This window comes from Thermobia domestica, chromosome 10 (assembly GCF_964235325.1).
Source record: "Thermobia domestica chromosome 10, izTheDome1.hap1.1, whole genome shotgun sequence".
Taxonomy (NCBI): domain Eukaryota; kingdom Metazoa; phylum Arthropoda; class Insecta; order Zygentoma; family Lepismatidae; genus Thermobia; species Thermobia domestica.
This window is the reverse complement of record NC_137463.1, coordinates 32,067,855-32,081,632: the sequence shown is the minus strand read 5'-3', so window position 1 is coordinate 32,081,632 and position 13,778 is coordinate 32,067,855. Positions and strand designations below refer to the sequence as shown.

Below are 13,778 nucleotides of genomic sequence, written 5' to 3'. Positions count from 1 at the left end.
GGACAAGGAGATCACGATTCGAGAAAAATCTATATCGTACCCAAGAAAAGGAATGTATAGCGTCCGTACACGACCAGATGAAATTTATCAAAGTACATAACCATGATTTTCTGTGTCTTGCATATGCCAACGGAGGACACACATGATTCCCGTCTATTTTCGGTTGTAGAGATTAATTCTAGCTAAATGAAAAACCTGTATGTAGCCTGATACAGAAAATGTGAGACAGAATCCTGCTAAATTTCGCCTCTGCGGCTGATTTAGACTAAAAATCAGTCTTTTTTCTCTATATAGCTATATGTTTATTGTTACTCATCCGATGTTTTTGAAAACATGATAATTCTTACAATAGTTACCTGTTAATACTAAGCCTTCTTCTTTCTTCTCTTCCATCTCTTGTAGATACACATCTATCAAATCTCGAGGTTCATCCTTAATTATAGTTTGCTTGTGTTCTGCTATCACTTCCTATAAAAATGTTAATAAAACAATTTAAAAATTTATAATAAACGAAACTGGGTTGAATTTGTATTATAAAGAATTTTATAGTAATAACAATAACTGAAGCTAATCTAATTGTGTAATAGTGTTAGCGGAGCTATAACGAACAAATCGTTCTTAGCGGTAGCGCAGTGAGAACAAATTCAACAAAGGGTACGGGCCACCGCACCAAACTCCCCCCCCACTCACTTCATAAATTAAATAATTCTATGTAGTAGCTATTACGGAAACATTTATTTACGAAATATGAGCAAAATTGTAATCGAGGTTTTCGGTAAATTTTGTATCGAGAAAACCTCACCTCACGAGCAAAGTATCTTCAGTTTTTTTAATGAAAAATAATTTATATCATATTGTAGGTATCCAATGAAATACTGTATTTATTTATGAATTACATATGAACGGAAGTGCCTAAGTTGTAGAGCAAAACTCACCCCAAGTGTAAACTACCCCTTGAGAGGGTTTTAATGAAAACTCAGAAATAAAAGCGGATCTGAAAAGGTAGGGGGACGCATGACGTCAAGCCGTGCCCCGTGCCTATTTTTTCCCATTGCAATTTTTTAGAAAGCAGGGGACGCCACAGATATTTTCTGGAAATGGGGGGACGACATCCCCCGCGCTCCCCCTCACTTTTACCCCTGTGAAAACTTATTGGGTAAACCGCATTTCAGGGGTACACACCTTTATCGTGATTTTCATCAGAAGATGTGCTTCTTCCGTGGAGATCGTTCCACCTGACCAATTAGTCATACTCTATTTTTCCACGCGAGAGGCTATGTGACTCTCCCCCCTTATTTGTCATAGTTGTTATCAGCGCCAATCCCTAGGTGGTAACACTATCTCATTTGAATTGTACACATTTTAATCAGTTGTCAACTAGTTTACAGGCCAGTCAACATGAATAGCTATAAAGGCATTACAGAGCTACGTACAACTACTAGTACACATAGTATATCGTCACCTGAGATTCAACACTGCGTAAGTAACATTTCACGAATTTTACAGGAGAAGCAAAAAACTGAAAACTAGCCTTAGCCTCATTATATTCGGTATTACTTTTAAGGGAATAACAGAGACATTTGTTGTGATATAGGTGTACTACTTAACCAGATTGCGCGCCATCATATAGTGATTCTAATGATATCAAAAACTCAAATCCGCCAAAATTGGAGATATGCGGTGTTGAATCTCAGGCGACGATACATATCATATTTTGTTTGCACCATTTATACCATATTATAGGTTTGTAAATGATTTTTTTTTTTATTTATTTATGAAATATGAACAAAATTGCCTGAGCAGTTTTTGAGAAAACCGTCGAGCATTTAACTGGCTATTTAAATGCCGAATTCAGGGTCTTAAAGAATTTATGTGCAAACTATTATAAGTACTTCAACAGTTATAAGCACTTCAATAGATAATAGTTACTTACTCGCATGAAATTCCAAAAGCATTCAATGAATTCCACCATTGGCCTATATCCAGAATATTCAGGAGCGATAAATCGTATTGGAGGAAATGCAAATAAAACCAACGGAGACTTGAAAAGGGTGTCTTGCATTCTACGTGCTGCTGCTCCCACCACTTTAAACTTGGGGTCATCTTCACTGAATCTGTTCCCAGCAATCATAGTCCATACACAATTTACGGTTGGTGCACAAAATATCTTCTCCATTGCTACACCAGATGTTCCTTTCTCTTTTCCCAGTTGTGCCAGCTTATCAGTAAAATCTAGTGCCTCCTGAACAATATAACCTTCCACTGAATTGGTCCCATAGCCAAACTTACGTAGCTGATGCAGACAGAATTTTCGTTGAGACATCCAAAGTGCTCCACTGGATGCTAAAATTCCTATAAAAAGTTATAGAATTCCATTAAGGGTATATACAACGAAGCTAACAGGGCCGGAAAGTTTGAGAAGGATCAAGAAAAGAAAGAAAATAATTTAAGATTGCGTAGGAGTCAAGAATTGAGACTGTCTCGTCTCGAAAAGATGTCTGAAAGTGATGTCTCGTCTCGGAAAGTGTTTATGTTTCTACTAAAAGAACTCTGTCTCGTCTCGAGGGTTACACTAAAAGTAATCTTGATGCTCTACCTTATGGTTTTGACATTTTTTGTGTATGTGAAATGAAAATTCATCTGGACTACATTTAAATGGGTTCGGGATTACTTTCAGTAAATTATCTAGGTATTATGATTATTACCATTATGGACAAAGTTTGCTCTCTCTCCATTTTCCTGTAAATATACCTTTAGTGTGTAAATATACAGTATTTTTCCCAAACTATCTCATTCAGCGGCAGTTCCAGAGTTCTGTAAGCGGGAATTACGTCAACTATGACAGCGAAACTGGATTTCCCTCCCTCCTCACAAAAACCCCGCACCTCTAGTGATTTTTCACTTGTAACTTATTCTTTAAGTCCTGATGTGAGGTACAAATATTACAGAAAATTATAACAACGAATTTGGCATTGTATAATTAAACTGCATATCCAGTATATGTCTTACACACAGAATTATTGAACTTAATTTTAAGTACATTCCTCAGCACAAAAAATTCAAGCTATTCAAGAAATGGAATCAGTTTATGTTTTGCCAACTGCTCAATTAATTTCTTCCGTTTGAATTTCTTAATCGATTGTGTACAAGATCATTCGGTTCAGGGGCGTCATTTAGGGGGGCAGGGAGGGGCAATTGCCCCTCCTGATCTTGAAATTTATATAGATTTTATCAATAGAATAGTAATAAATTAGTGAAAAACACGAAATTTTACTTATATCAAGGAGTCTTCCCCCCCACACAAAATCTGAAATGACGCTCCTGGGTTACATGCTCATTATACCTTCTCATGCGTATCCAGCCTTTGATTCGATGGTGGGCCAAATTTATAGTTACTCATGGAGTCAGCTATTAGAAGTGTAATTTGAAACGGATACAAAAACACTAAATAATGGTAATACAGTAAACCCTCGTTAACACGAATTCCATGGGACTGAAATATCAGGAGTTCGTGTTAAAAGAATTCGTGTTAACCGGGGACTCAAATTTTATTATTCGAATACATTTCCCCCATACATACGCACTACAGTATACATACTATACATACCACTACAGTATATTATGTATGTCATAGAAAACACTAGAAATCGTATCGAGACGAGACTGAGTAGTCTCGGTCTCGTCTCGGTTCCAAATTCGAGACGAGACCAAGACTATTCTTTGTCTTGATACCATCCACAGAATTGTGTCGAGACGAAACTGAGAGTTTCGGTCTCGTCTCGATTTCGAAAAACACTCCTCGATCTCAAATTCGAGTTAAGATCGAGATCGAGACTAGTTTCGGTCTCGGTACCATCCTCTGAAAAGTGAAAAACACTACAGCAAGTTTATTATCCTATCTTCGAAGATTTTTTTTAAAGTTTCCACGCAGAAAATCCAGGTCAAGTTATAAAATTGATAACTCCGCTAGCAGGGTGAGTACCGCTAGTAACGGAAAGGTATTTATGATTGCTGTCACCAGTTTGGAGTTACAGGGGAGAGAAGAGGTTTTGTCTCGAGCTGTCGCCAGCTCGTCTGCCAAGCGCCTGCATGTTCAGGGCTTGGCGGAGGACAGAATCAACACCTCATAAGAGAGGAAAGGTACCTGTTTCTGTTTTTTCTCTTATTTACAAGGCAATTTTCGTCTGTATAAATACTGTATGACAAAAACTGATCTGGAGTGAAATCTGAAATAAGAAAAATGATCTGAAAAAATAAAACAAAGGATTGAAAGTTCGTGTTAAATCAAAACCTTTACTGACCCAAGGGACTAAAAATTAGTTCGTAATTCGTGCTAACCGAAATTCGTGTTAACCGATAAAACTTCCCATAAGATAACGTACATCGATGCCGGGACCGAAATTTTGTTCGTCCTAACCGAGTATTCGGCTTAAGCGAGTTCGTGTTAACGAGGTTATACTGTAGTTAACTAGCTTCATTTCTCATATAATTTATAATATGTATTAACTAGTAAAATAGGGACATGATAATTCTTTTATGATGCATTCAAATTCAAGTATGCATTTGATTTCGATAGTTTCTAAAGCAAATGAGTAATTCAATAGGCCGTTTGTTTTCGGTACTAAGATGTAGATCTACTGTTTTACGTAGAACCTGAATCACAAGTGCTCCTATATTTTATTGTAACAACAACACAACAGGCGTCCTGCCCATTTACAGTGTTTGTTTACATATATAGTGAATGTCATTATTTTTACAGAAGAAAAACATACAGAAATTGTTATTGTTTCATTAATTAACTCAGCTCATCATACTACAAATTGTATTCCTAACCACTTTTTCAGACATATTGAATACGTCTTTCATTTCACACTTTTCTTCAATATTATTGTAGTAAGAGCTAATTCTCTATAAAGAGGATTTGAACTCTAGCATTCCATGCCGAAGACATGTTTGCTGAACATATATCCACAAAATAGCTCCAAAATATACTCCAAATAGCTCCAAAGTTCCGTAAGTTTATCGAGGTCTGAATTTACTGAACTCTGTGAGTGTTCCCCTCCTTAAAACTACTTTACATGACTTGACAACTGATTCAAAATCATGATGATGCTGACCTAGGCTAGTAAAAGCAAGAGAGAGTGGCTAGGCTGGTTTTGGCTACTAAAAACAAGAAAAAATTGTGTTTATATAACCTATTTCTTTGTAAAAATTTGAAATGTATTTTTCGACATTTTACTGTTCTCTACTTATTTGTATTTTATAGAAATGTATCTGCGTTGGAAGTGTAACACTTACATATTTGTCTGTAATTTCGCATGAATGGTTTCACAGTTAAATCAACTTCTGATGTTCAAGAAGAATCATTCGTTCCTTAAATTTAAAAAAAAAAAAAAAAGAACGTACACCACATACATTAGATATTATTATGCAAATCGCGAAATTGTGAAATGCATTAAAAAAACATTTAATATTTGTTCTTTACAATAATTTGTTATATGAACGGAGAAATACAAATAAGCATTATTTGACAATTTACTCTCTCGCCCTTGAAACATGAGTCAATCTATCTCCGAAAAACAGAAACCCCTCTCTTCCTTCCATTCAGCGTGCGATCAACACAGAGATTACAGGCTGGCTCCACCCTATATGCTTCTTCCCGGTCGCCTTAGGGCTCTAGAAAACGTATGTCTTTGCAGTTACGAAAAATCTATGAATACATTGTACGTAAGGCCAGACGCTTAAATGTCTGTTTTGTGACAGCAGCGGACGCTATAAAGTACCAAGTCAGAAAACTTGAACAGAGGGTAACATAAAATCTTGTGGATTACACTATGTTGCTGTATTTTTTATGGACATCAATCAGAGTTGGAAACTCCACATTAAAATAGTTAAAATTTGTTTTGGGTCGTCCCTCATTCGAATAGGAAATAAATACCCATTATTGTTCTTTCTTAATTTATTTTTTTATTAGTTGGGAAGGCACGTGACTTTGTGACTACGTTACGCAGCCGCCTCTGACCCCATTCTTTCCATTTGTTAGACGAGTTACGATGTATTATTTTTATCTGTTAGACGAGTTACGATGTATTATTGAATCATAAAATGGACTAACTGACTAGAATACATAATAAATTGGGTAAATGTTACAGATAAACCGGGCAGCCATGTCAGCAAGTGAAGTCAAAAGATTTATCTAACATTATGCAATACACGAATGCTTAATCAATTCTGAGTGCGTTCTTGCTTTCGTTGTTAGGCACTTAAATTCAATACCAATTCAGATCCAATATTAAATTTTAGGTTCAATTCTCATTAAATATTAAGATTAAAAGAGACTACAATTCCAAAGCAGCACACGATAACTATAAATCACATATAGTGATAAGAAAAGTAACTTAAAATGTTATATCTACAATAAAACAGTTTCTTCTTCTTTCAGACAATCTGACAAGATTCCAGTGGCGTATGCAAAAGGGCCTGAGTCTTAAGTCTCCCTCCTTCTTGAACAGGATATTTGAAAATCGTACATTTATCGTAATAAGATAAGTTCTACAAACAATCTTAAATGACATAAACTTAGAAATTTGGATCATCATGATGAAATTCTGTACAATCATAAATAAGCATGCTAACTCACCTATTGAACAGCCTAATTCCGTAGAGGTCTGGTCGACCTTCTAATGATCTGTTATTCAGCGCCTCGAAGACTGCTTTCCCATTTGCACAGACAACACGCATTGGTCCTATTTGATAGCATGTTACAGGTCCTAATTTTTCTGCAGCAAGATGCATAACAACACTTATAGATCTGTGTTTCAACCATTTGTACATCATATTCATCACACCTGCATCTGAAATTCAATTGGGTTTCAGTTTGATCATCTGTGTTGGGATTCAAATGTTAGGTGAAATCAATTCAACAATATTGTTTATCGCATAACGGAGAAACAAATGTCTAAATATGAGGCATATATACCAATTAATACATGTTACTGAGTCGAAAAAAAATATACAGGGTGCTCCAAAAGTAAGTATGCATCCCTGCATTGATCAAGTATAACATTCTAGCTTATAGGTTTATTTGCTTCGGCTCTTCCGAGCTTAAGATATAAGTAAAAACACATTAAGAACAAATAATAAAGAAACTAAGTCTACCTGATGGATAACAATAAGAAATGATATAAAAAAACAATGAGTTGATCAGTACGGGACTGTATACCTACTTTTGGGCTACCCTGTATATGAGTAAGTGTAACTCTTCATGCGTAGTTTTTGAGAAAATCCAAAATAAACGAAACATTTTGCACACCTAAAGTTGGGCTGATGATGACTATGCACATAGAAACCAATGCTGAAGTACATCCTCATTTAACTATTTAGCTGTTCATTATGATTTTGGCAGGAAGATAGTACACATTATGGTTTATGAGGTACCATTAACTTATAACAAGACTATTGTGGAACGAGGCTCATGAACTAATGATTTTATGACGCTGAAAAACATTACTGAAGATTATTATATGACTTTCACATATACAGTATATATAATCCGAAAATTGTGTTCCTTGTAAAACTAATATATATACAGGATGGCCCAAAAGTAGGTATACACCCCTGCATTCATCAAGTACAACATTGCAGTTTATGGGTTTATTTGCTTCAATTGTTCCGAGCTAAAGGTATAAGTAAAAAGACATTAAGAACAAATAACAAAGAAACTCAATCTACCTGATGGATAACAATGAGAAATGATATAAAATGCAATGAGCTGATCAGTACGGTACTGTGTACCTACTTTTGGGTCACCCTGTATATAATTATAGACAAACAATACATAATTTTGTTCATTTTTTCTTAATATTATAACATTTTAACTTTATTAATTAATTATCAGACTTGGTTGAAAATGGTAACTTTTCATAATTACTGATTAATTTTCCCATGGCCATAATTCTATTCATAAAATTCTTAATGGGATTTCACAACTCACGACTTTATTTATTTTAAATGAAATATCTAAAAACCATACTTCATGTCTCTTGGAATATTGTATTCTATGAGGCAGAAACATAAACATTATGCAAAAATGCTTTCGAAATGTGGGTGTGGAGAAGAATGGAGAGAATTAGCTGCGTCAAGTGGAAAACGAATGAGAGGGCGTTTGAAATGGTGGGAGAAAAAAGTTTTAGAAATTATTAAGAAGAGGAAGAAAAACTGGTTGGGACATTTGCTAAGAAGGAACTGTATCATGAGGGATATGCTCGAAGGTATGGTGGCAAGGAAGAGATGGAGGGGCGAGAGAGGCTACAATTGATGCACGATATCAAAACAGAAAAATCGTACGTGAAGACGAAGAGGTTATAGCTGAAGGCCGTGGGGAATGGAAGTTTCTCAGATGTGGCAAGTGACCTACCAATAATACCACAGTACCTATGATGAATTTTTAACGAATTTTAAGATATGACCATCCTATTATAATAACTGCAACCCCCAACCCATTTCCTTCCCACCTTATTTCCCCCTTCTAGGGCAAATATCAAAAACGGTGAAATACGTGTCTAACTATTTTAAATGAGAAGTCCGAATACCGAATTTAATTTTTCTAACCTTAAGAGATTACGAAATATGGACATCTTAGTGTAATAATTATAATTCCCATCCCTTTTCCTCCTCTTCTCCGTCGAATTACCAAAAATCCTTTCCTAATGGGACTTTACATCACAATCCTATCCCCTGTCCATAGTCCAAGTCTATAGCTTAAACGGTTGACCTGAGCGTTGATCTTTCAGTCAGTTAGTCAGGACTACTTTTATATAGGGAGATTAATGAAAAGAAAATAAGAAAAAAGTGTTCTATACAAAGTCTTGAAATATAATACTTTAAACACTAATTGAGCTCCATCGTAGCGAGGAGGATGATCAGAAACTAAGGTTCCAAGACCGATAATTTCTGGAGTTTCGTCTGTTATAGAGGAATAAGGTGTGTGAGGTAATTTTAATACATGGAGTTGGCAACTGTGCAGAATATCAGCCACCCACAACCTACGGCGCTAGTTGTAGGTAAACACAAATGGCGACTCATTTGAAAAACTGGTCTTGCAACGCGAAGAGGTCCACTCAGTTATTCGATTTCTGTGGGCGAAACATGTAATCGTTTACGAATAGATTGTAATGTCTATCAGCATGTCGCAGAATGGTGTCGAACGTTTGGGGCTGGTAAAGAAAACGTCATTGACGAGGAGACCAGAAGACTACCATGCTGTTGAAGCAGTTTCGCTAGGACATCATCGACCACCCTCCCTACAGCCCGGACCTTGCTCCAATCGACTTCACCTTTTCCCGCACTTGAAGGAGCACCTCGGAGGCAGTCGCTTCGCTTTAGACGGGGAAGTGAAACATTTCGTGACAAGTGGCCGAATACGCAAGAATAGGATTTTCACCAGGAGGGAATCTTCAAACTCATCCCACGATGCGGTAAGTCCCTCAACCAATATGCAGACTATGTCGAAAAATGACCTAATGTATGTACTATCTGTTGGTTGTATGGAATAATAGATACACGTTTCACTGCAGGCTTTGTAACCTTACTTTCTGATCATTCCCGTGTATAGCTACCATATAATAATAATAATAATAATAATAATAATAATAATAATAATAATAATAATAATAATAATAATAATAATAATAATAATAATAATAATAATAATAGAGAATGAAGTGAAACGTTGGTAGACTGTGAGTGTGATCGCGTATGAATATTTTATTGGTAACTAGCTGAAGTAACCGTTCTTCGCACGGTAAAGGTAAGTTTATGGAAAATATTTGAAAAGTATATTTGAACCCCACTCCTCTTAACAAAGAGTATTTAAATGGAAATGAAATTATATTTTAAAAAATCCAGCTTGACTCAAATACTGTGTTGAAAAATTAATTTTAAGAGGTACAATCATTGCTCTTTCTGAAAATTGTTTACCTCCTTCCCCCCTTCCTTTAGTATACACATTTCAATCGAAGCGTACCACGACAACCCAAGTGCTAATTATGTTTAAATATTTATTGTAAACGGTTCAATCGTTTCCTCAGTTTCGAAATATTACGAGTACAATATGGGACATTAAAATATTATAGAAATTGTACCCCCTCCCCCCACTTACAAGCATAATTTTCGAAAACGCTGGAACACGTTTCACTGTATGTGCTGATTCGTGGCTAAACGGTGAGCGTAGGTGTCTTTGGCGTGGAAGACCCGGTTTCAATTTCCGGCGGGAGCTCATGTGATTTGGATTCCACGTTAATCAGTAGGTCCCGTCCTATATAGCCTTGCTGCTGAAAGGGACGTTAAACTCAACTCAACGTTTCAATTTATTTTTAATAGGGAGTTTATATTCCGATATTCATGTGCCTAACTTATGCCAGGTGCTCCTGAGATATCCTATTTTTTGTACAACTTTAGAACACTAGTTACCCCCTTTAGGATATGTAATTTAATGAAAGTGGCATGATAAAATACCAGTCCGAGGTAGATGTTCAGAAATTCATTTCGAATCATTCAGCCGTTTTTCCGTGATAATAATAGTTGTTCAGTTGAGTTGATTATCAGTTTATATGTGCCGTTGACCTACAGCTTAACGTGGGATCCAAATCACATGAGCTCTCGCCGCGAATCGAACCCGGGTCTCCCACGCCAAAGAAGCGTACGCTAACCGCTTAGCCATAAAAGAGCTCCTGTGAAGATAAGACAGAATATTTGAATGTGGAGAGCAGTAGTTCATTTCAGGTTTTGCTTAGGAAGAAGCGAGCAAGGTGTCTATTCACGTTTTCCATTAATACATTATTACACTATTGATTAAAATATTCATACGTTTCAAACTTAGGAGAAGCAATAGCTCCTCTGTCTTCCTTAAATGACGCTGGGGTTGCCAACTCTGAAAGATAAAATATTTCCTGACAAAAAAATACCAGTCAGCTGGTGAAATACCGATCAGTTACCAACCCTATTGAGGCCCCTTTCGGGAATGAATGATTTTTTAAAAGGACAATTGTCATATGCAGCAGCTAGGGACTTAAAGCAACAATACAACAAACATTGTACTAACGAATAACGAAGAGCTATTTGCTTACAATCGCTTGCAACGATAACGTTTATGTATATTTAATTATAGGGCAACAGGGACAATAGTCCGGTACCTTTTGATAACAAATCTTGTGGCCAGACTTGTTTAAACTTGTTTTATTTATGCTGTTGATAAGTGAAGGAGCCATAGCTGATTGAAGTGTGTTTTTAATTTCTGCGAAATGGATGATAAGTATTAAGCAGATACAAAGTTTAAAAGTAACGAAAGTAGTTTGATTTATTGAAATAACTATCGTGATAAGTTTTGGTGATTATTAAAGTAATTTTAATCAAACTGGGACCGCAATATTTAATTATATATGTGTGTTACACGATGGACAATTTAAATGTCACTATATTTATGCCAGATAATTATGACGAATTGTGCACGTCTGTCTCTATTGTTTCATAATAAAATCTAATTGTTATCAAATTTCTTATGCTCTATAAATTTAGAAAATCCTGCCATAGACTAAAAAATCTCTTAATGTATAAAACAAGGAAATTTGTATTTGTAAAGGCACTGTTGAATAATTTATATGTTCGATGTTGTTATTCTGAATTGCAGATTTCAAAATACCGGTCATAGAGGTGCTGGTACGAAGTTTGTATCGGTCATCGGCCTTAATCAAAATAAGAGCAAGATTTCCGACCAGGCTGATGTAATACCGGCCAGTTGACAACCCTAAATGACGCCCATAGTACAGAAGAAACCGCTCGAATTTTCGAAAATGTTAGGACACGTCCTTGCTTACTTGTAATGAGGAATTTATATGCCGATTTACATCTTCCTGAGGGGTTCATGAAATATTCTATTTATGGTATTACATCTGAACCCTTGTCTCCGTCCTTAGAATGTATTTTAATCAAAATGACAATAAAAAGTCATTTTGAAGGTAGGTATCAACTCTATTTTTTTAAAAAAAATCATATTAAACACTTGAGTTGTTTTTCTGTCATGCGATCAGAAACAAAATATTAATGAATAAATCTACATTTTTTTATTACATGAATATTACGAAATAGTAAGAATATTTCTGTATTTGAAAAAGTAATATGGATTGCATGTTACTTAAGAAGACGAGTTTATGTATTTGTTGTGTGGGGGCGGGGCAAAAGTAAATTGTGTTTCTCAATTGAATCAACTGGTTAATTACAGTTAAATTCAATGTCAACAACTCTTCTGGTCGACTGGCATTCTTCTTCCTTAAGACAAACTAAAGAGTCAATTATCATTTGTTTATTTCATATTACTCTACTTGTCCATTAAAATTATGGGAACAAATTGCTTTCACTAAATATTCATAATGAGACATTAAAACTGCAATTAGTTTAAAAATATCTGCTTATGCATTTGTCATTATTACGTACGCACAACAAGGAAAACACTTGGATGCAATATTCAAGGTTGTGTAACCAGTTCGTCCAGTTGAGCGTGACCATGCAATACAAGTTAATAAAAAAAGAGAGAGAAAAAAAAAGAAAGACAAAACCTAAGGTAAAATAGAATTATTTCAGAAAACCAAACGAATGAAATGGCATTCATGTTTTCAACGAAGAATTCGACTAACGGAAAAACTGTAATTCAGTGTTTCTCAAAATGGGCAGGTGCAATACATTTTTTCATTTACTGTATTTACGTGCCAATGTAATCAAATCCGTAGTTATCGCGTATAATAATCATAATTTCACCCTACATTATCATTAAGCGCTGGTTGTGTATATTTCCGCCATCCTCTTAAGCCCAAATAAATAAATAAATAAAAATAAAAGTTAATGGCGCTTGTTGCATAATCTAAAGAGAAAATCAATAAGATGTTAGAAAACTTGAGGAAGGGCTGTGAAGAATATGGGATGAAAATAAATGTTAGACAAACAAAAGTCATAGTGATTGGAACGAAGGAGTCGGTATCAAATATAGAAGTAGAAGGAGAGAGAATAGAACAGATGACTACTTTTCGATACCTGGGTAGTATTATTAGTAACGATATGAAGTATGAACGTGAAATGAAAGCAAGAATAGGAATGTCGAAAGAAGCCTTTAGGACGAAGAAACTACTATTTTGTGGGACCTTGAATAAAGAGTTGAGAAAAAGACTCATAAGTGCTTCCTGTGGAGTATTTTTGCTGTATAGGTCAGAAACATGGACATTACGCAAAAGCGATAAAAAACGACTACAAACTCGAAATGTTGGTATGGACAAGAATAGAGAGAATTAGCTGGATCGAACGGAAAACAAATGAGAGAGTGTTAGAGCTGGTCGGGGAGAAAATAATAATTTTAAATATTATTATTAAGAAGAGAAACTGGGGACATTGGATAAGAAGGAACTGTGTCATGAGCAGGGCCCGGATCTTGTTGACCTAAAATTTTGTAGAAAGTGACCTATAAAATGACACTAAAATTCCTGTAAAATGCCCCTAAAATTCACAAAAATTGACCTTAAAACTTGCGTTTTCTTAAATTTTTATTTCGTAAAACATTGACATTTTTTAAGTATCCCTTGGATTTTAATTAACGTTTGTCACTCATATTCAAAAAGTTTTGTTTCAGTTAGTTGCAGTCCATTGATCATTTATGTTCATTGATCAGTCCATTATACGGCATTGTAAGTATTGAAAGCATCAATTCACACCCAGGTTGAAAGTAGGAAGCACTC

General features: G+C 35.5%; 1 protein-coding gene across 1 annotated transcript in view; it reads right to left on the bottom strand.

Annotated features, from left to right (window-relative positions):
• LOC145661957 (methyl farnesoate epoxidase-like) overlaps positions 1-6,846 on the bottom strand; it is a 32,369-nt gene extending 25,523 nt beyond the window's left edge. Inside the window, exons 1-3 of the mRNA XM_081727308.1 lie at positions 6,641-6,846; positions 1,934-2,352; positions 357-468 (exon numbers count right to left, since the gene is read on the bottom strand). Coding sequence (XP_081583434.1) covers positions 357-468; positions 1,934-2,323 — 502 coding nt within the window. The 5' untranslated portion in view covers positions 2,324-2,352; positions 6,641-6,846. The remainder of the gene's footprint in view (positions 1-356; positions 469-1,933; positions 2,353-6,640) is intronic.
• Between the last annotated feature and the right edge of the window lie 6,932 nt (positions 6,847-13,778).